Source organism: Corvus hawaiiensis, chromosome 18, assembly GCF_020740725.1.
Source record: "Corvus hawaiiensis isolate bCorHaw1 chromosome 18, bCorHaw1.pri.cur, whole genome shotgun sequence".
Lineage (NCBI taxonomy): Eukaryota > Metazoa > Chordata > Aves > Passeriformes > Corvidae > Corvus > Corvus hawaiiensis.
Genome location: NC_063230.1, coordinates 9,925,491 through 9,945,062, shown reverse-complemented (window position 1 = coordinate 9,945,062; position 19,572 = coordinate 9,925,491). Strand labels below are relative to the sequence as shown.

At 41.6% G+C, this 19,572-nt stretch overlaps 2 protein-coding genes and 1 long non-coding RNA gene across 6 annotated transcripts; 2 read left to right on the top strand and 1 right to left on the bottom strand.

Annotated features, from left to right (window-relative positions):
• The first annotated feature begins 135 nt into the window (after nucleotides 1-135).
• Nucleotides 136-13,563, top strand: LOC125335383. Of its 2 annotated transcripts, none has more exons than XR_007207434.1 (4): nucleotides 136-331; nucleotides 2,231-2,339; nucleotides 3,280-3,318; nucleotides 6,800-13,563. It is a non-coding gene; the product is annotated as an uncharacterized LOC125335383 (long non-coding RNA). The 2 variants fall into 2 exon arrangements; XR_007207433.1 differs by having other exon boundaries at nucleotides 3,280-3,323.
• On the bottom strand, nucleotides 2,077-15,399 carry CHEK2 (checkpoint kinase 2). Of its 3 annotated transcripts, none has more exons than XM_048322950.1 (15): nucleotides 15,343-15,399; nucleotides 13,675-13,929; nucleotides 13,032-13,156; nucleotides 12,620-12,767; nucleotides 11,772-11,862; nucleotides 10,664-10,772; nucleotides 9,566-9,619; nucleotides 8,931-8,992; nucleotides 8,318-8,417; nucleotides 7,746-7,832; nucleotides 6,875-7,038; nucleotides 6,544-6,659; nucleotides 5,128-5,213; nucleotides 2,883-2,963; nucleotides 2,077-2,300 (listed from the first exon to the last, which is right to left on the bottom strand). In XM_048322950.1, the coding sequence occupies exons 2-15, from the start codon at nucleotides 13,922-13,924 to the stop codon at nucleotides 2,205-2,207; spliced, it is 1,569 nt and encodes a 522-aa protein (XP_048178907.1). In that variant the 5' UTR covers nucleotides 13,925-13,929; nucleotides 15,343-15,399; the 3' UTR covers nucleotides 2,077-2,204. The 3 variants fall into 3 exon arrangements, with proteins under 3 accessions (XP_048178907.1, XP_048178909.1, XP_048178910.1); XM_048322952.1 differs by lacking the exon at nucleotides 15,343-15,399 and adding an exon at nucleotides 14,155-14,967; XM_048322953.1 differs by lacking the exons at nucleotides 2,077-2,300; nucleotides 5,128-5,213.
• Nucleotides 15,400-15,440: 41 nt separating this feature from the next.
• HSCB (HscB mitochondrial iron-sulfur cluster cochaperone) lies at nucleotides 15,441-19,205 on the top strand. Its single transcript, XM_048322957.1, has 6 exons — nucleotides 15,441-15,655; nucleotides 15,722-15,818; nucleotides 16,215-16,304; nucleotides 16,797-16,941; nucleotides 17,824-17,871; nucleotides 19,043-19,205. Exons 1-6 carry the CDS (start codon nucleotides 15,456-15,458, stop codon nucleotides 19,132-19,134), a joined length of 672 nt encoding a protein of 223 aa, XP_048178914.1. The 5' UTR covers nucleotides 15,441-15,455; the 3' UTR covers nucleotides 19,135-19,205.
• The last annotated feature ends 367 nt before the right edge of the window (nucleotides 19,206-19,572 follow it).

Sequence of the window (19,572 nt, the reverse complement as noted above, 5' to 3'; positions counted from 1 at the left end):
CCGGGCCCAGCTGAGTGGGACCCGCACTGCCCCGGCCCCGCCCCGGGGCTGGGCTCCGCCCGGACCCCGGGCACCCCCGCCCGACGGCACCGGGCCCGCGCCGGACGTCCTGCGGCTGCTGCCCGAGCTCTCCCAGCCGCGGCGGCTCCGGGCCGGGGCGGCTGCTCGGCCGCCCCTCTGCCGGGCTCCGGCAAGAGCAGCGCTCTGGTCCGCCGCCTCTCCGCGAATACGGACGAGCTCCGTCCTCTCGGAGGATACAGCTCCAGCGTCGCTCTGTCGCCAGACGGGTGGGGGACCGTCGCCCAAAGGCAGCGGCAGCCTGAGCTCGAGAGTAAGCGGGGCCCACATCGGACCGCAGGTGGTGATGCTGGTCACTAATGACACCGCACTGGCCAGGCACAGCAAGCCTCAGCACTTTGGTTAACCGAAGCCTTCCAAGTGCTGTGACCCATCCTGCCTCTTGAAATGAACAGGCAAAATGGATTATGAAGGCTGAAGGCTCTTGTGCTGCGGATAATACACGATAAAGAAATAATTTCTTAAGTGAAAATTGGATGCCACTTCACCTAGTGAAACTTACTCTTCCATAGAAAAAAATGAGTCTGAAACTTCAGAAAACTTCCTGTGATCGAATGATGAACACATGACCAGCAAACCAAAGTTTAGCCATCAAATAAGCAAGATCAAACTTAGGACATCATTAGAAAACAGGTCTTAAGTCAGGAACCAGGGAAAGGACCCAAGCAAAGCAGTTACTGATTATCTAACCACCATGGGCAGTAAAAAAAGATGAAGGAATAAATTATAGAATATTCCTATTTCTATCTGAAGACAAATTGACAGTATAAGTAGGAGCTAAGGAATTACTTTCTCATTGGCAATGATGCAGGTCTTTTTAAAGTAACTGGTAACCAAAGCCCAAAGGTATCAGCTTTTGCAGGACCTGGCCCAAACACACCACATCCTTTGATTCTTTGGTGTAGCAAATGGCAGCTGAGTGTTCCCTTCTATTTCAAGAGCAACCAGAACTCCTTGAGGATGCACCAGTCACAGATTTGTACCAAAAGGACATGTCCTCAAGGACAGACACACCTTCGTTCTATCACACTTTGTGTATCTGGAGTGGACTGGAACCAGTGGTGTTGTTTCCATCCAGATGCTCATGGATGTTCCTCCATCCAATCCATTAAGAAAGGTATCAGTGTACAAAAATTAGCATTTTATCATTAACGTTGGTTATAAATATATCGAAACACACAAGGTCTCTGCAATAGGAAATGTGACTCATGAGTATCTTCATTCCTACCTAACATGGGTTTATTCCATAACACATTAGGTTTTATTCTTTACAAATCAACTTACAGTAGATGCCTTTAACCAGAAGATGCATGCTGGAGAACAGTTACTAAACTGTTCTTTCAGTCAATAAAGAAATATCCTTTAGTAAGAGGCACACAGTTCAAAATTTTCACCTAAACAGGCAAGCAAGTTTTTTGCCCTCAGTTCAATTCCTAGTTCTTCCCCAACAGGAATTTATACATCTTCATTTCATCACTTGTTATCACGTTTTCTCTTACTCATCCCTCCTCTGGGAAATAAACACAGGACACACATGTTAGAAACACCATGCATCTGGTAACTGTTGCTTTGGAAGCCAATCAGCCCCTTCCCAGAGCTCAATGCTGTGAGTCTGCCAGTCCAGCATTTACTGTGGAGCTTTACCTGAAGCCCAGAGGGCCTCAAGCTCCATCAGAAGTTTTACATCTGAACTGAATAGTCTAAGTGTCCTCAGAAGTCTGTGGGCAGCATTGTGTCAGGTAATGCTCTGTCTCAGGCAAAAGCTCAGCAAGCTTAGTATTCCTTCTTCATCTGTTCGCACTAGCATTATTTCCATGCCTAACCTGGAAACTGGAAAAGAACAAATAGAGAATGTAGGTGGGGATGAAGCTAGCCTAAAAATTTGTTAGTAACTTAGTTTAGGAGTTTTTCTGATACTTCCCTTGAGTCAGACAGCTGGATGGACTAGAACATGACTAATTGTGCAGATTCTCATGCATACACAGCAGCCACTTCAGTCTTACGAAGATTTTTTTATTTGGAAATTGTATCTTCAACCATTATTTCATTATTAAGATTTTTCTTAGTAAAAAATTCTGCTTTCCATAAAAAAAGTTGTCATTAACGAAGTTGTTTCCTCTTGCTTTTCACCTGATTTTCTGAAATGACGTAGAAGGAACAGCACGCTTAGAGGAGCCATATTCTTCCTCATTTTCATGGAGACGCTTTCTCATTGTGGTTGGCTGGAAAAAAGACACAGTAGGATGGCTCCAGGAAACCAGGTAAGGCAGAAACTGTTCTGCTTGTTCCAGAACTACAGGTATTGGACAATGTGACCAAAAAAGCAGCATGACTAACCCATGTTTCTCTACCAAGATCCATCTAATTATATTTGATGGTTCTCATACAAGACATTGCTCCCAGCTTGAAACAGCTACTGTTCACAATTTTCCTAATTAGCATCTGGTGATGAATGGAACAATGCCATCCTAACCTTGCACCAGCATGAGAATTTCTACTTTAATACTAAACATAAGTGATTTGAATCCATTAAAAAAAACATAGATTCAACAGTGTTATTCTAAATATATGAATAATCCTTTAAAGCCTAGGAGAGTATTTCTATACATTTAAACCAAGTGTTGACAAAGCACATTAGTCCACTGCTGCTCTTCAGGAAGCAACCAGCAGGCTGCCACATACAGCCCCCCAAGGGTATATTTCTCTAAAGTCTCAACATTAACTGATTTTCTTATTAAAGATTACTTCAAAATCTAGTTTCTCTGTGCATCATACAGTCATCTCCACACATCTATTGCACATACCATTTTTGATGTTTCTGGTGGATTCATATTGGCACGTGTCTGAGCAAGGAGCTGTTGAAATGTAGCCTTCATATATTCATCCTGCAAAAAAACCCCAGCATCTAAGTAGTCTATAGAACACTTAAGGGAAAAGCAAAGATTGGGAAACTCAAAGAGAAGTGAATGGGACATTCACCACTAGAGACAATTAGAAATAAAGACCACTGAGCTCCTAAGGATTTCAGCTGTTTTAACTGAGTTTTTTAGGTGAAAGCAGTGGAGAGATTCCTTTTCCTAAGCAATGGAGTATTGCAGTATCACCTTTTTTTATTTAACTATTCTTAAGTAGTACAAAAAGGCCTTGACCTGAATATCCATTTAATTTTATATAGAATTTTGACTTGTTTTTATTTTCCAGTGTCACCTGATTTGATTGTGGCTACATTTGAATTGATAGGTAAGGTAAGATAAACATTTTTCCATTTATGTAACAAAAACCTGAGTTTTTTCTTCAGCATGCAACCAAATCTTGTGCCATTCAAAAGACTTGAGTGAAGATTTCAGAGGCAGAAACAGAAATTAATTGTTTATATGCCTTTCAGAAATGTTTTATTAAGTATCTGGTAAATACAGGTAAGACATTTCCACTGAGTAGTACTTAGGTTTACTCAGCTCAACAAGTTTTAAAGTTGTAGATTTAAGCAAAGAAGGGAGTAAACAACACATGTTTTGAAACCACTGATTTGAAAGCAGTACTACTTTAAATAAATCTGCAGAACATGCTTACTTCTAGTATCTGAAAAATTCCCTAGTGTCCCCAAAATCATCACAGCGGTATCAGGCATCAGCTGGTCAGATAGAGAATGTGGTTTTCCCTGCTGACTTGTAAAGTCAATACTTCCAGACAACACAAGAGGGAGAGAGGAGCCAGTAACTCCTCACTACTCATAGGAACAGGACTCGGGAGCTCTTTTGGTGGCAGTATTCGACGTGTGTGATATCTAGAACTGAGCATGCTGGATGCTGGCCTTCCAACCAGGCAGTATACATCACCTATGAACACCTGACACTCTTAGTAACAGCCCCTGAAGGGAAACAGTTTGAAGAACAGCAGCTGAATGCTGGATGACATCTGGATTTGTGGCTATGATGTTTTCTGGAACCTTCTGTCCTGTCTTCAAAATTAAACTTAACAGTAAGAGATGTCCCTATATGGAATATATAATCAAGTTAATAACACCTTAAGTTTATATACTGAAATATCTCAAATTCTTAACTTGTCTAAATCAGTCATCTATTTCCCCTTCCCCCTTATGCATACCAGCAATTTTTAAAATCAGTGTCGCATGGTTTCTGAATAACTTTCTCTGATCAGAATTATAATTTAAATATAAGAATCTATATCTGATTAACTCACTGTAGATGTTACACGCAAAACTACAGTAAGTAAAAGCCATGAATGCCAGGAAATGTTTCCTGATGCCCAGGAGCACAATCAAGACAAGTTAATCACTTAAAGAGAGTCATCCACACATGTTTTTTGTCTCAGAACACTGTCAGCTGTTAAGCACTGAGGGATACTCCCTTGTTTCCTCCCTGTTTCTTATGCTCTTGACCAAAGCATCTGAAATTCTCCTGTTCCCAGCAGAGGAACAGGAACAGCATTGTGCTTGGTGTGAATAAACCGAACCTGTTGCATGGGTCAGACGTGCACTGGGTGACTTTTCAGCCTCTTCAAGCAAATATATTCAAGAAAGCTCATAGGTCCAGTGGGCACCTCTGGAGTACCAAAATTAAGAAAAGACCACTTACAGACTATCCCTCTCAAACCTAACTAGACTGTAACAGGAGGCAAGGAAACCATCACCTCCTCCTCAGAGGGTTCCCAAACCAGGGATACTTACTCCTACTCAGCGGAGTAAAAACATAGTAGTATTGGATGCTTGCCAGAAACAAACTCTGCACTGCATGCCCACACAAACATCCGAGGCAGTGGGGCTCTGTTACAGTGCTCAAAGGAAGAGGACCATCCTACCAGAACCACAGGGACACTTGGGCTCTAAAACACAAATCCTGATCCTCACACGTGAAAGAGTTCTGGGAAGAGGTGTCTCAGAAAGGATGCAGAAGCTGCTTATTGTATTGAAAGTAGACAACTCCATGCTACTTTTGCAGTCTCTCTACAGGGACTAAATCTTTGAAAGCACAATACATCAACAAGTTATTCCCCAAACAACCCAGCTTTCAGTTAAAACTCAATTCCTACCTGAAGCCAAGGATGCTCTAAGGCTTCCTCTGTGGTAAGACGTTTGCTTGGATCCACTACTAACAGCTTCTTCACAAGATCCAGAGCTAAGGTATTAAAATGAGCTGGTTGGCATGCAATCAATACATTAATTACCTGAAATATGCCTCCACCAAAGCTGTGTGTGACAATGTACCTTATACCCCTTCAGAACAGTGCACAGAAGTACAGGCTGGGCAGATCACTTCTCTTTTTTCTATGCATAGGAAGGGCTGCAGACTGCAACCGTCTTTCCTTCACATGCACACAACTCAACACTTTTCGGTATACCAGAATTATCCGTAGATTTATTTAGCATGTACACAATTTATATTCTGAGCGTGCACAGGAGGCTCAGCATTTTCCTAAAGGCTTCAGTATTACTGTGGAAAAGCAAAGACAGCTTAATTTATCCTGGTTTACAGTGTCTTGGAAAGCAGATTATCCATCTGGGAAGGTGGGAAAGAAGAGGCAGGACATACAGATGTATACTCAACATAATCTCAAACTTTCATCTTCCTAGGAAGCTGCTTAGTAGACACTGTAAAAATATAGCATTTGTGTCATTTTATTACTCCAAATCTCCTCTAAAGGAATTTTGGCAAGATTTACTTTTCATTTGATCAGATTATTCTGAATACATACCAGTAGGACTAGGGAAATTATGTTAAGGTTGTACATTCTCATGAATTTCTGACTTATTATTGAATAAGCTTCAAACTATTCAGGAACGAGTTATATTTGATAAGTTTATTAGACAAAGGATGACCACATCATATATTAGAAACTCCTCTGCACATACAAAGAAGTGTCCAAGGTAAATATTACAATTACTTTGTGCATACAAAATGTCCTGAAAAACTAAAAGCACACAGACAGTAATTATCATTTTAGTTTTCTATGCAAAAATTGTTTCACAGACCACTTACAGTGGGCCAAACACAATTGATGATTCCACAAGTGTGACTGACACTTTCAGCTCAAAGACTAGCAGTATGAAAGGACTCTTGTGGAACATTTGGTTTTTTGGAATTCTAACTCATGTTCCTTAAATTCCTGGCGTTTTTGGTTCAACACTTGAAGAATCTTTAGGTAAAGTCTGTAGACCAGCTTGATGAAGTCAGAAGAAAAAGTGAAAAGAGGAGAAATAGATGTATGTGCCTACAAACTCTATACTTGTGTGGTCAGTTATGCTAAATACTACTAAGAAATCTCTTCAATAAAAAAAGTATGTGCCCTAATGCTTTAACTATGAACGTAAATAATTTTAATGCATTAGTTTAAAAAACAAAACATATTAACACAGAATGTGCCATGCAGCTGAAAGGAGGATAAAGGAAAACAAGAAGTACTAGAAAAGAGGTAGATCTTTTACTACCCACTGTGTTGGAGTCATACCCATGTCTGACACATGCTTCCATTCTTTTGCGATGAACGTGTATTTTCCACGAGTGATTTGATCTTTCAGAGAGAGTTGAGTATTTTGCTCATTGAATGGTGGATATCCACACAAGCTGTATAAAAGAAAACAAGTGAAATAACACAGATTTTGTCACAGCAGATGAAACACTGAAATCCCACATTTTAAGGCATCTGCTATCGTAGTGTTTTTATATGTGTAGAGTTTTAAACACACTTTCGCTTCCTCATACAGATACTGAAGTTGCCAAGTCTCAAGCCATGTATGTCAAAGACTGTCCAGTGAAGGTACATCTACACAATATCTTACCATACAAAAAGAATAACTCCTAAACTCCAGCAGTCCACAGCTCGGCTGTATCCAGCAGTCCCAAGTGAATTTAGAACCTCAGGAGCAAGATACATGGGAGTACCACATAATGTTTTCATAAGAGAAGCTTCTCCAAGAATCTTGGATTGTCCAAAATCTGTAATCTTGTATTTAAAAATGGTAACACCACATTACATATTAGGATGGACTGTACTAGAACACATCATATTGTAGACATACATCAGGAGGTAGCATTAAGTTTCTTTCTTCCAAGCCACTTCCAGTACATGACTATGAACAAAAGTCACCCCAAACATTATTAAGTGAGAATGGGAGAGGTGGAAGAGGGAGAAATATGACAAAGGATCACACTTTACACAAGAAAAAAAGTACTCTCAGATTTGGATGTAAATGGACAACCACAGAATAGAGGCATTGTAGCCTATTAGAAGAGTTTACTTGAAAAAGCAGCATTTTAGCGTGCAAATCTATTCAATGCTTTCTCTGGGGGGAAAAAAAAACCAACACAAAAGAAAATCCACAACCCTAATTCCCACCCAAAAAACGCAAAAAATCCCTGTCACCATACAGCCTGGACATTTGTGGGAATGCTGTCTGTAATTCAAGAATTTAGGTTTTATTGGGGAAAAAAACCACTGACATTTGAAATTACATATGCAGTGTATGGGTTGAAATATCCATAAAAGTAAAATTACAATTATGAAAAAAACAACCCTCTATGTTTTAAGTTACTTCATGGTTTGTATGACTAATTCCGTATCTTTTTGGCTATGTTTAATGAAATATGAAGAATGTGAAGGAACATTCCCAAATTTCCCCATTAACAAGAAATGTAATTACGTTTCCTTACCTTTATAAGACATGTCTCTTCAGAAGATGAAAGTAGCACATTTTCTGGCTTTAGATCTCGGTGTATAATTCCATTGTCATGAAGATACTAAATACATACAGATGGGCAATTAAGGAAAAACAGACTATTAACTAGTTTTAAAATGTCAGCTTTCCATTTTTTCTCATGGCAATGGCAGAATAACTGGAAATGGCTGTGCAAGAGGCAGGCATGCATTTAAAGCTCCCTAACTTATGACTCTCCCTTAAAAAAACAAAGCAAAACAAAAACAAAACAAAATGAAACAAACAAAAAAAACCCACACCAAAACACCATCACAAACAAAGGAAAAAAACCACCTTAGAAATCATTATGCTTCAAATGTCACATCTCAATGCAAGCACAGTGTGCAGATGCAAATTCTGTGTCACCTTTGCAGGAATTCTGGTTTTCTGCCTCTCTTAACTTCAGTAAGTTGTTAAACCAACTTATTGAGAACACTGTGCTGGTTGCTTGCATGGGTTTCAGCAATGACAAATGTCAGAAGAACTCATCTTACTACATTTTTTTTGGTAGAATTCATGATTATGTACCTTTACTGCCAGAAGCATCTGATAAAAATACAACTTGCAGGTATCTTCTTTCATCTTGATTGGCCTTGACACTCTGTCATACAATTCTCCTCCTTCCATCCTAAAATAAATGCAGGTTAACAAGCTAACATACGACTTCCTAAAGATTCATCTCCTTAGACAAGACTAAGAGACCAAAACATTTGGCTATTCTGGCTACAGAGAAAGAACGTATTTCTGAAAAGGAAAGAGCAACATCCTAAACACAGCACGTGCATGGCTGAGTTAGGGTCAATCTCCTGAGTCTTCACTGGGAGTTGTTACATGATTATTGACCAGCCCCCTCTTAGAAGCTCAAAAACTAAAAAAAAAAGAAAAAAAAAAATCCAGCAATCCACAACAGCAGCAGAGCAAACAATATCCAGGCACTGAGTGCCCACAAAGCAGAGAAGGATGATTTCTCCTGGTTATCCCAGCTCCTAATCTTACAAAGGTTTCAAAAAACAGTGGAGGCCAGCAAAAGAAAAACAAAATAAAACAAGCAAAACCTCCACAGTTCAGAAGTACATACATTCATTGTGGCTATGAAAAAAACATTTCATTTTATGCATTTACTTTCAAACAGGTTACTTACAGTTCCAAAACAATGTAGTAATCCTCTGCTTCAAAGAAGTTTTTGATCTTGATTAAGCAAGGCTAACAGAAAAGGGAACACAAACGGAGACACACAAAAAAGTAGAATAATTTGTAAAAATTAATCCTAAAGTTTTTATTTCAGTATTTCAAAACATGTCACTTAAACTAACACTTAAAACAAGTGACTAGTGAGCACCCCAAATTTTTTCCAGTTGTCAGTTACCATACTCTCAATATTTTATTTATTTCACATGCAGAGGAAAGAGGGAATACAAATTCAAGAAACTGCCAGTGAAAACTAGTCTTTATATTTAGTTATTTCACAGCATTTACAAAAAACTTGCATCAAGGAAAAGTTTCTGCAGCAGTGGCTCAGGTTAAAACTTCTCCTGTGATGATGTTTCTTCTCAAATTCACATCTCAGTTATCCAAAGTTTTAAAATCTCAAATCTGCTAGGATATAATATATTTAAAAGAGGAAAAAAACCCCATTCAATAATTTACAAGAAAAATTATATGCCTCCTTTAACACATTTCTAAATGGATAAAATTGCTCTTTAGTTACTACACTAGGGTCAGTAAACTACACAAGTACATATGGTAGGGAGCAAAAAATAATAAAAATGTACTCACGTGATCTATTTTCTTCAAAATTTCAATTTCTGTATTGATATTAAAAGCTGGGTTCTATTAAAAGAATCAAATACCATATTGGGTAAGACAGTGCTGTTCTGGAATAAGACATATGAGAAATAAGAGACAGTACCAGAAAAGCCTTCATTTCATGCCTTTTGCTACTGTGACTGTAACATACAACTTTTTCTATAAAATGATCAGGTGCCTTTGGTGAATTAAATAAACAGTGTGCTGTCACTATCTGGAGCAAGATACTGCTCCAGACATGTAATTTCACTGCAGGTTAGAAATCCCCAACTAATTTCCAGATTAAAAAAAAAAAAAAAAAAATTCTTTTTACCTATATACCTGTATTGTCCTTTGAACAGCTTTTCTCCCTCCAAGATGCTTCACAGATGGGCCAACCTAAAATTACATGCTACTCTCTCCTATTTTGCAAGATAACATAACCAGATCCTTTTAATCTGTGGCTTAGGCTCAACTCTCAAAATCAACTCAGCAGGGATTTTCTTTTTTGCTCTTCTTCCAATCCAAATCAATCATCTTTGAACACACGACATTCCAGATATACTCCTGTCTCTGTTTTGTACAATAGCATATATTAGTAATCCTAATTCACAACAGCATCTTAAGCCAGTGTTCTTTGTTCTTCTCCAAATCCTGGCTTCTGCCATGAAAAGCCCTTCCCAAAAGGCTTCATACAATTTTCTTAAAAAGCATTATGATGGAGCATTCAACAAAATTAGCTTAGTTGGTACATTTTTGGTCAAGACTCTGCTGGTTATGATGTGTCTACCTGATGCATTTCAGGACATAAACCAGACCCTACAAGACTCTGCACCAGCCTTTGTACACATCCCATTAATAGTCCTAACTGATGAACCTGATGGAATGTGGTCAAGGAACGAAAGGAAGCATTTCCTACGGAATTCTGTACATCATACAAGATCAAAAGACATTTTGAAATTAAATACAGAAGACATTAAGTAAGAAAATCCTCTTTAGTTGAAGATAGCTGAGAAGTCAGAGAAGTTACCAAATATTCCATGGCCACTGCAAGATGGCCAATACAGACAAACAAACCAAAATACTTACTGTCTCTCTCAAGCCACTTGCCACAAACTTCCGTTTATTGATGATTTTCACTGCTACTTTGTTACAGGTGCTCTTCTCAAATGCCAGTTTGACTTCTCCACAGGCACCACTAAAACCAGAGCACAGCTCTTGTCAGTGCTTACAAACACTTGTCAAAAATCTGTGTAACAAGTGCAGGCAAATGAAAGCATAATTTGGTGCTGCTGCTTTCTAACTTTCTGAATATGGCACGTTGCCTCTTCTCAGGAAGTATTCAACTGTTAGAAAGTCTACAGTACTCAGGAAACATTCAAGAGTTAGAAAGTCCATTTAAAGAGCAAGTGTTATCAAGGACCATTCATTCAAAACTGCAGGAGTAAATATGCAGAGCAGCTACTCTATTTGTACCAAAAGTACTGGCAGATATGAAGGACAAGCTCTGTCAGCATTTCCTTCATGCAAAGGCATTTAAGAGAAGAGAACTTAGGAAGGGTTCTCTTAACACTGGACTGCACAAATCTGAGGAACAGGAATTACAACACTTGTATTTTTACTAAATAGCCATTCTATTACAGAAAGAAATTCTTGTATTTTCCACTCTGATTTTTTTCTACTTAATTATTCACCTCCAAATTGTTCACTGACCGTTTCAAGAGAGAAAAAAATAGCCCCCATTTAAAATAGCCTCTCTCTCCTTTTTCCTGGACAGTTCTTTCCCTTTTTGTCTGAAGGCCTCAATAGTGATATTGTAGGAAGCTGTATTCTGACATAAAGCTCTTCCTTCCACTTCCAATACCTGAGTAAATTAATATATAAGCTTTAAAAACTCATTAAGAATTTACAGACTTCATTCTCTTCTACAGAAAAAAAACCCCACCAACCAAAACAAAACAAAAGCTGGATTTTTGCAATTGGTGGTAGGTTATTAACCCCAAACCAATTAGAGAGACAAAGCCAAAATTCCTGTTTAAATTACTGTTTAAGCATGTAAAGAACATGTTTACTCACGCTATCACACTTTTTTTTTTCCTTTTTTTCTTTTAAAACAGCAGCTCAGTTAATACCAGCACAGTGTACTGACAGTGATAAAAGAGTTAATCCTTTTTACTGAGGGAAGAAGGATGCTTACCTTCCCAAAGTCTTTGACATGATGTATTTCTCTCTGAATTCTTTAGGAAACATCATCTGATCATCCACCGTAAGATCAGAAAATACAAACACTGAGAAGACAAGTTGAGATAATTTTCCTATTGTTAAATTTAAAATTTTTGTTATAACAAACAGCTATGTTTTGTGAGCTTTTATAGTCAACCATATAACTGAGAAAATAATGCCTGCTAGAGTCAAAACTAAACATATGCTATAAATTACACCAGCTATGGGTTAGCAAGGTGATCTTATTGCTGAAAAATTACATTTTGGTGTTAAATTCGCAACAGCCTTTAACTAATTAACTACATTTAAGGACAAAATGAGCGCTAATTTCAATGCCCCAGCAGAGATCAAAGATAAGTAATAATCAAGAAGACAGCATCTTAGTGGAAAAACAAAGACAAAGAAACAAAAGCCCAGCCCTGCTAATTTTTAAGAGGATTTTCTATTTATTATACACCATCTGATTAAGTATCTGGGGGGAGGGGGGGTGTGTGCAACTTTTCTTGAATAGTCTGTTTCCCCTGTTCCCACCATCATATGCACAGCCATTGAAGCCCAAAAGTGTTTCAAAAATAGGAAAACAGCTATCAAAGATTATACTCTAGTAAGGTGCTATCTGATGCAGATTTTTTAAAGGGTTTTTTTCTATTTTTTTCCTAGGGTTGACAGGGACATGGATAATTTTTATGTCAGTATTAATACACCTATTAATGAGCTGTGCTCATGAAGCACCTCAGCTCCCAAGAAATATATTCAAATCAATGCAGAGAAAACCTCTCGGTCAATACATGAAAAATCTACTTAAGTTAAAGCACATTTTACCCTTATTGGTCTGTATAGACAGTGCAATTTCAGAGTTGTGTGTCAGTGGAAGCCTCCTTCCTTTTCCAATGAGCTCTCTATTAACAAATGTCCCATTTGCACTATGGTCTTCAATGTAGGCAACAAAGGAATTTTTTGGACCCATTTCCTGAAAGAGAAAAAAAATGGGAAAGATGACAGTAAAGGACAAGTGACTTTACAGTAAAGACATGACAGACTAGAAATTTACTATTGTTGACTCAAGAAACGAGACTGTGAGTTTATTTCATAAACCACGTGAATGGGGCATTGCCAGGAGTCTTGTTAAAGGAGTCAACCCTGAAGATACTTTGATTTCTTTAGGATTTCTGCCCCAAAGTCTCTTTTTGAATTATGCCAAAATAGACAGAGAGTTAATGTTTTTAGCACTTACCCTGAAAATTCGGAAGTGCTTCTTGCTATAGTTTTGGTAGAAGCCAGTCTCAGACAATCCTAGCTTGGAAAAACTGTAATCACAGCTTTTGTCTCTCCCAAACCAGTATTCCTCATTCACACAGTCTGCAGAGGAGAGGAAAGTACAGCAGAGAGAGAACACAATGTTGCAGGAAGTTTCTAACTATGGCACTACAGAACAATGCCAAATGATAATGAATAGGATAACAAAGACAAGATTCTTCCCATAGAATCAAGTCTGTCTTAACTCATACAAAGCACCACACCTTGTCAAATCCTTTAATAATTTTACCCTCTTTAGCAGTGGTAGTTTTCAGTTCACCTTCAGCAATATAAAGACATATAACTAAACACAATCAATTAAAAAATGTAAAAAAAATGAAGCATGTAACAAAGAACATGAACACCCCAGAAATTCTGTAAGTCTATGGAAGCTGTGTATCCAAGTACTCAGTGTAAACACTGGGATGTAGTATGGAATAAAATATTATTGCAAAAGTTGCATACCTAAATTTGCTTGTACTTAATTTGAAAATGAAAAGACACTGCTCTTCACCAAGCTGCTCAGAACTTTTCTGAGATCCTACAAAGAAACCAAGAGGTTTATTACAGTACGCACATACCACAATTGCTGAAACCTTTTCCAAGTGCAAAGAGTCGACCCCAAGGCTGAGGAACCAGCTCTTCAGATGCCTGGTCCTCAGGGATCGATGAAAGCTCCTGAGTGGGAAGAGTGTCCAAAGAACTGAGAGTCCCAGAACTTAAGGAAGACTGACTAGTGCTCTGTGAACCACTGGAAGAGGAACTGGTACCACACTGTGACTGCTGGGCACTTTGAGACTGCTGTGCTTCACTTCCAGTCTCTCGAGACATGTTGGCTTCAAAGAGAACGTTAAAAAACCACAATTACTACAGCAAAGTAAAACTGGCAAACACTCACACACTGTACTATTAAATGTCCAAGTCCATTCTCAGTAAAACTTCCAACCAAAGCGTACATGTCTGGGTTATACGTAAATTCCCCGTAACTTTGCAAACTAGGACGGTTTTCCTTTTAAAATACAACGTGGAGCGGCCTCTGCTGGTTCCAGAACAAAACTAACCCTTATTCCCGGATTGCTTCCGTGAACTTCAGCGCTCACACTCAGTCACACAGGCATGGATTGTGCTCTCACAGAGCATCCCCGCACGGAGCAAGGGAACACGGCTGGTCCCCCCAAAACAAAGAGAAAAACTGAAAAGAGTAAGAACTGTAAAACGACATACATTTTCCTGAAAGTGCGCGAGGGATTTATCACACCTGTACTCAATGAATGTACAAAACTCTGCCAGATTCAGACACCCACCACAGCCCCGGCAGCTGTCGGCACGTGGCGAGAAACAGCGTCTCCCTGCCGCGTTACAGCCCGGAAATTCATAGCGTGTCGTGCCTCCCTCTCCACTTAATAAATGCTCCACCAGCCAGCCCATCCCTACAGCCAGCCTTCTCCAACACACCAGGGCTCACCGGGACTCCTGGATCGTCCATGTGCCTGCCAATCTTACCGCCTCTATAGCGGGTTTTTAGCTTGCCATACAGTGTAATGTATAATTCTCCTTATCGGTTCGCTACATTTCATTACGAGCCATAAAAACACAACAGCTCCCAAGAACCCTCCCACGTCCCGTTTGTTACGGGTGTTTACAAACACAGGCGGTGCTGGTGCAGCCGCCCGCAAACCGAACAGAATCACGGAACCACGCGGGCTGGAAAAGACAGAGGCCATCGAGCCCAGCTTCCTCGGCAATGCCAATGCCACCACTGACCCTGTCCCCTGGTTCCACATCCAGACGGCTGTGGAACCCCGCTAGAGATGGTGACCCCACCTCTGACCTAGGCAGCCCTTGCCATAAAGAATTTTCCCTCGTATCCAACCTAAACCTCCCTCTAAACGCCCAGACGGCGGGGCCGGGCCGCCAGCGGCCGCCTCGCACCGTGCGGAGCGGCGCAGCCGGGCCCCCGGGGCGGCACTGCCGGGCCCCCGGGGCGGCACTGCCGGGCACCCGTGCACTCAGCGCCCGGCCCGGCCCGGCCCTGCCCGCCAGGACACTGCTGCCCCGCGACCGACACCGGCACCAGCGGCCACGCCGTCCCGATTGAGCGTTGCGGCCCCGTCCCCAGCGGCACCGCGCGAGCATCCCGGGAGAAGCAGCAGGGAGCAGCCTGCGGCGGCCTCGGGGCGGGAGGGGAGGGCAGGGGAGGGCAGGGGAGGGGAGCGGCGGGGAAGGGCCGGAGCGGGACCCGAACTCACGGCTCGCGGGGCTCGCGCTGTCGGACCGGGGCCGCCGTGCGCGCTGTGCGCGCGCCCCGAGCGCAGCCAATGAGCGAGCGGCGCCGCGCGGGGGCCGCCGGGAGCGGTGCGCGATGCGGGCGGCGCTGCGGGCGCGGCTCGGGTGGGCGCGCCGGGCGCTCCGCGGGGCCGCGCCGGGCCGCGCCCTGGGGCCGCCGTGCTGGAGCTGCGGCATTGCGCTCCCCGGCAGTGATGGGCCGCCGCGCTTCTGCCCCGGCTGCCAGGCTCTGCAGCCGCCGGCGCCGCGGCCCGACCTCTTCCGCCTGATGGACTGGTGAGTGTGGGCGGGGCGGCCGCGGGCCCGGCCGGCCGCGGGTCTCACCCGCCCTGTGTCCTGCAGTGACCGCTCCTTCCGCATCGACGCTCAGCAGCTGCAGCGGCGGTTTCGGAGCCTGCAGCGCGCCGTCCACCCCGACCGCTTCGGCCAGAGGCCGCCGGTGAGCCCCGGGCCGGGCGGGAGCCCCGGGCGGGGGAGCCGGGCCGGGAGGGCCCCGCGGGGCTCGGTGACCGCCGGAGGAACCCGCCTTTGGCTGCGTGGCGGGGTCACAGCGTCGAGTCCCCGCCGCTCTCCCGCTCGGGGAGTGAGGGGATTCGCCCGTGTTTGTCTTTCGGTGCTCAGAAGAGACTCTGCCATGGATTTGCGGTGGAGGTGGACCGTGAGGGGCCGCTGCGGTTCGTCAGGCCTTAGTTGAGTGCAATGACACAGTTCCCAGGTCCGCAGAGCCTTTTCAGTTTCACACACGGACTGGTGTGGGGACGCTGTTTATCCGCGTGTAGCAAAGTGTATTTTGCCACTTGTTGTTAGATTCCAATTATTTGCCCTCCGTTTGCAGAAGGAACAGTACTACTCTGAGCAACACTCTTCCCTGATCAACAAGGCCTACCAGACCCTGCTGAACCCTCTGAGCCGAGGCCTCTATCTAGTAAGGTCTCCGTTAGGTATTACAGAGTTCCTATAACTAACCGCGGGGGCTGGTGGTGCTGTTAGGGATCGCACCTTCGATTCAGTCCTTAATGTGCTAATTTGGATTCCTCTGAAGACGATCAGCAGACGCTGAAGGGAGACCAGAACTAAGTTTGTTCAAAAATTAATCAGCTTACCATCTCATTTGCTACTCATCTTACACTAATTTGTTTTTCACATCACACGTTTGATTTGGCTGTGGCTGCTCATTCAGAATTTCAGTCTGGCCCGTGGCAGCCTTTTTTATGTTTTTTTGGATTTGGGTAACTGCTGATTTTTATGGTCAGCCTGTGTATGGAGTTAACTTTCAGACTGACTCTGTTTATGCCCTGGAGGTTTATCGGATATGAACCTGAGTGTGCCCCACTAAAAATCTTCATATTAAAGAAAATTATTCCCATTGAAATAGATCTAAGAATATTTATTTTCAAATTCCCATTTCCTCTGCCAGCTGGAGCTGAGTGGAGTGGAGCCAGCACAAGAGACAGACTGTGATGCAGACTCAGCGTTCCTTATGGAAATCATGGAAATTAATGAGAAATTAGCAGAGCCCAAAAATGAGGATATCCTTGCAGAAATTGAAACTTTAATTAAAGGTAGGTTATGATTTGAGGAGTTTGTACGGCACGAATACCCTGAATCTTGTGTAATGTAAGAGTCTGAAAGCTTTTAACTGTTTTGGAATATTTCTTGTCATGTCTTCAATTTGTGTTAGTCTGGAATGGACTCACTGCAAGAGCTTCTGCCCTGTCCCCCCCCCCCCTTCCCAATGTTGTCTTTACCCATTTATGCACTTAAACGTTACATCTGTCTTGAGAACATTTGTATAACAGAATCTATTCTGATGTCAAAATAAGCATATATAGACAATAAAAAAGAATTTACTCAGCCTTCATCAGGTGAGGGCTAGTCAATTGTTCCAAAGAAAAAACCTGTCAGAAGGAAGTTGAATAAAATGCTTGTCTGACCACAGTAAATAATGTTATTTATGTAGACATTGTAGTTCTTTCACCTCCTTCATCTGGCAGCCATTCTAGTAAGTGGTTATTCTCCTTACACAAGCAACTTTCTTTTTATATTGTTGGTGATACCAAAACATTTGGTTTATTGATGTATTTAATTCTTTACAATAACAGCCTTGTGCCAAAAGCAATTAGAATAACTAGAATAAAAACTGAGTAGTGCAGGAGAAAATTAACTATAGCAGGGTAAACTGAAACACCAAAAATAAGTTAGATTGCTGGGAAATTAGTGACTGTTGATGTGCATTGGAATTGCTGTCAGTAAATCTCTTTAAACAAAGACATAAATGTTTGAAATGATAATTTAAAAAACATTGACAGCAGTATTATGAAAAACTCGCTTGGCTCCCAAAGGCTGAGACTAGTAGTGAACTTTCCCACCACAGGCAGTCAGAATGCAGTGGTATAAGATATCCTAAGAATAGCAAAAAGTAAATTAAATAATTTGTTTTGCAGTTAAACAAGAAGAACTGACCAGAGAGGTGACTGCAGCTTTTGAAAGAGGTACCTGTTTTTATTAAGTTTTTAGCTGCCATACATACCTGCCAAATGCTTAAAGCTCCACATTCTCTGACTGGCAAATATTTCCTGAGCTATGGAACAGAAATACTGCATTAACAAGGGTTTTTTGTTTGGTATTAAGACTAAGTACTTCTAAACTGACATTCCTGCTGATTTGGGAAATTCAGGACCTCACATTAACAACAAAGTCCAGTACAAAAGTTCCATTCATCTTGCATCTAAATAATCGCTTTGAGTGGGAATGTAAATGCTAAGGAACTGTTAGTGTGTTTCCCAGAATACTGGGAAGGACAGACTTCATCTTAGACATATTCTGAGGTTTCACACTTGAATTTGGGAGATGATGTTATGCAGTCCTGGAGCTGCAGCGGAGCAGTGGGTGCTGTTCTTTGTAGTGAAAGACACACAAGCTGTGTGGCAAGTAAAAGCCTGTTCAGCCTAAGATTTTGGGGAGTTCCTGTGCAATAATCAACAGAACTTTATTCTGCAATGGATAGGCACAAACTTGAACCATTCCTGAGCTTCTGAAGCCGGGAAGGAACCTTTGTAGTTCTGTGCCCGGATGTTTGTCAGCGGTGGGTGTGTGTAACTGAGAACATCAAAGTAGCGCTGGCTGGGAGTGCCGGTGAGGAGTTACATTCTGGTACTCTGTGCCATGAGAAGGACTGTGTTGCATGTGCCTTTGTCAGTAGGTCATAAACCACCCTCCCCCTCCAGTTGTTTAACTGAGGAGATATTGTTTCAATATCAGTTTTGGAATTGGCACTATCCAGACCAGACTCCTCCTCATTTGCATTTTTCAGTTATGTCAGTTGGTCTATTTATACATGTTTAAAACAAACAAAAACATTTGTCTTGCCTAGTGGGTACATCAATACTCCAGCCAGTTTACAGAAGTCATTAAACGGTATCCATTCATATTTCTTTTCCAAATTGTTCATTGTTACATGTTTAGTGGAACATTTGATTTGAGGTGTTCCCAAACCATCAGAGATTAAAACAATAGGCAGCGTGGTTTTAATAGTGTCTGAGTCCTTGCAGCTCACAGCTTTAAGTACTGAAGCAGGTGCTGTCACTAAAATCTTGAGATTCATTTTGAAAATGTAAATTAACTTCTCTCTCTGTAAAGCAGTAATGTTTTATTTCATTTCAGATGATCTTCAAGAAGCTAAGAAGCTTCTAGCAAAAATGAAGTATTTTGCAAACTTAGAGGATAAACTAAAGGCCAAGAAGATCCCTTCCTGATGTTGCCTCCTTTGCTATTAAGAGTCAGTGTTACTTTCAATTAAACAGATGGTTTAGTTATCAAAATCGGACCAATGGTGTTTGTTTCCTATAATTCCATTAAAAGCTTTAATTCTTAGAGGAGGAAAATAAATGTAAAATAAATCCAGTGCTTGCTGCAGCACTTCATTAATAGATGGAATTTGGAAATGCTTACAACCAGGAAAAGTTGTACTGGATAAGGTGGGCCACTGTCCTGGCAGCCACAGGTATGGAAACAAGTGTCAGAGGCACTCAAACACCAGATGTGAGATTTCTTACTTCCTAACACATGAAGAATTTATTTTAAGTTGAGAAAGAGCCCAGGAAAAAATGCTGGAGATGGGGCAGAAGGCTCATTCAGTATGTCCTACAGGCTCTCTGTAGTCTCCTTGTCTGTGTTTTCTCAGGCCATCTTTA

Excerpts from the sequence above, each read along its gene's own strand:
- CHEK2 (XM_048322950.1), bottom strand. The coding sequence starts at position 13,924 with ATGTCTCGAGAGACTGGAAGTGAAGCACAGCAGTCTCAAAGTGCCCAG. Across the intron at positions 13,157-13,674 it reads AAAAGGTTTCAGCAATTGTG|ACTGTGTGAATGAGGAATAC; the intron begins GTATGTGCGTAC and ends TCTCCTCTGCAG. Across the intron at positions 2,964-5,127 it reads TAGAGCATCCTTGGCTTCAG|GATGAATATATGAAGGCTAC; the intron begins GTAGGAATTGAG and ends GTTTTTTTGCAG.
- HSCB (XM_048322957.1), top strand. The coding sequence starts at position 15,456 with ATGCGGGCGGCGCTGCGGGCGCGGCTCGGGTGGGCGCGCCGGGCGCTC. Across the intron at positions 16,305-16,796 it reads TGAGCCGAGGCCTCTATCTA|CTGGAGCTGAGTGGAGTGGA; the intron begins GTAAGGTCTCCG and ends TTCCTCTGCCAG. Across the intron at positions 17,872-19,042 it reads GACTGCAGCTTTTGAAAGAG|ATGATCTTCAAGAAGCTAAG; the intron begins GTACCTGTTTTT and ends ATTTCATTTCAG.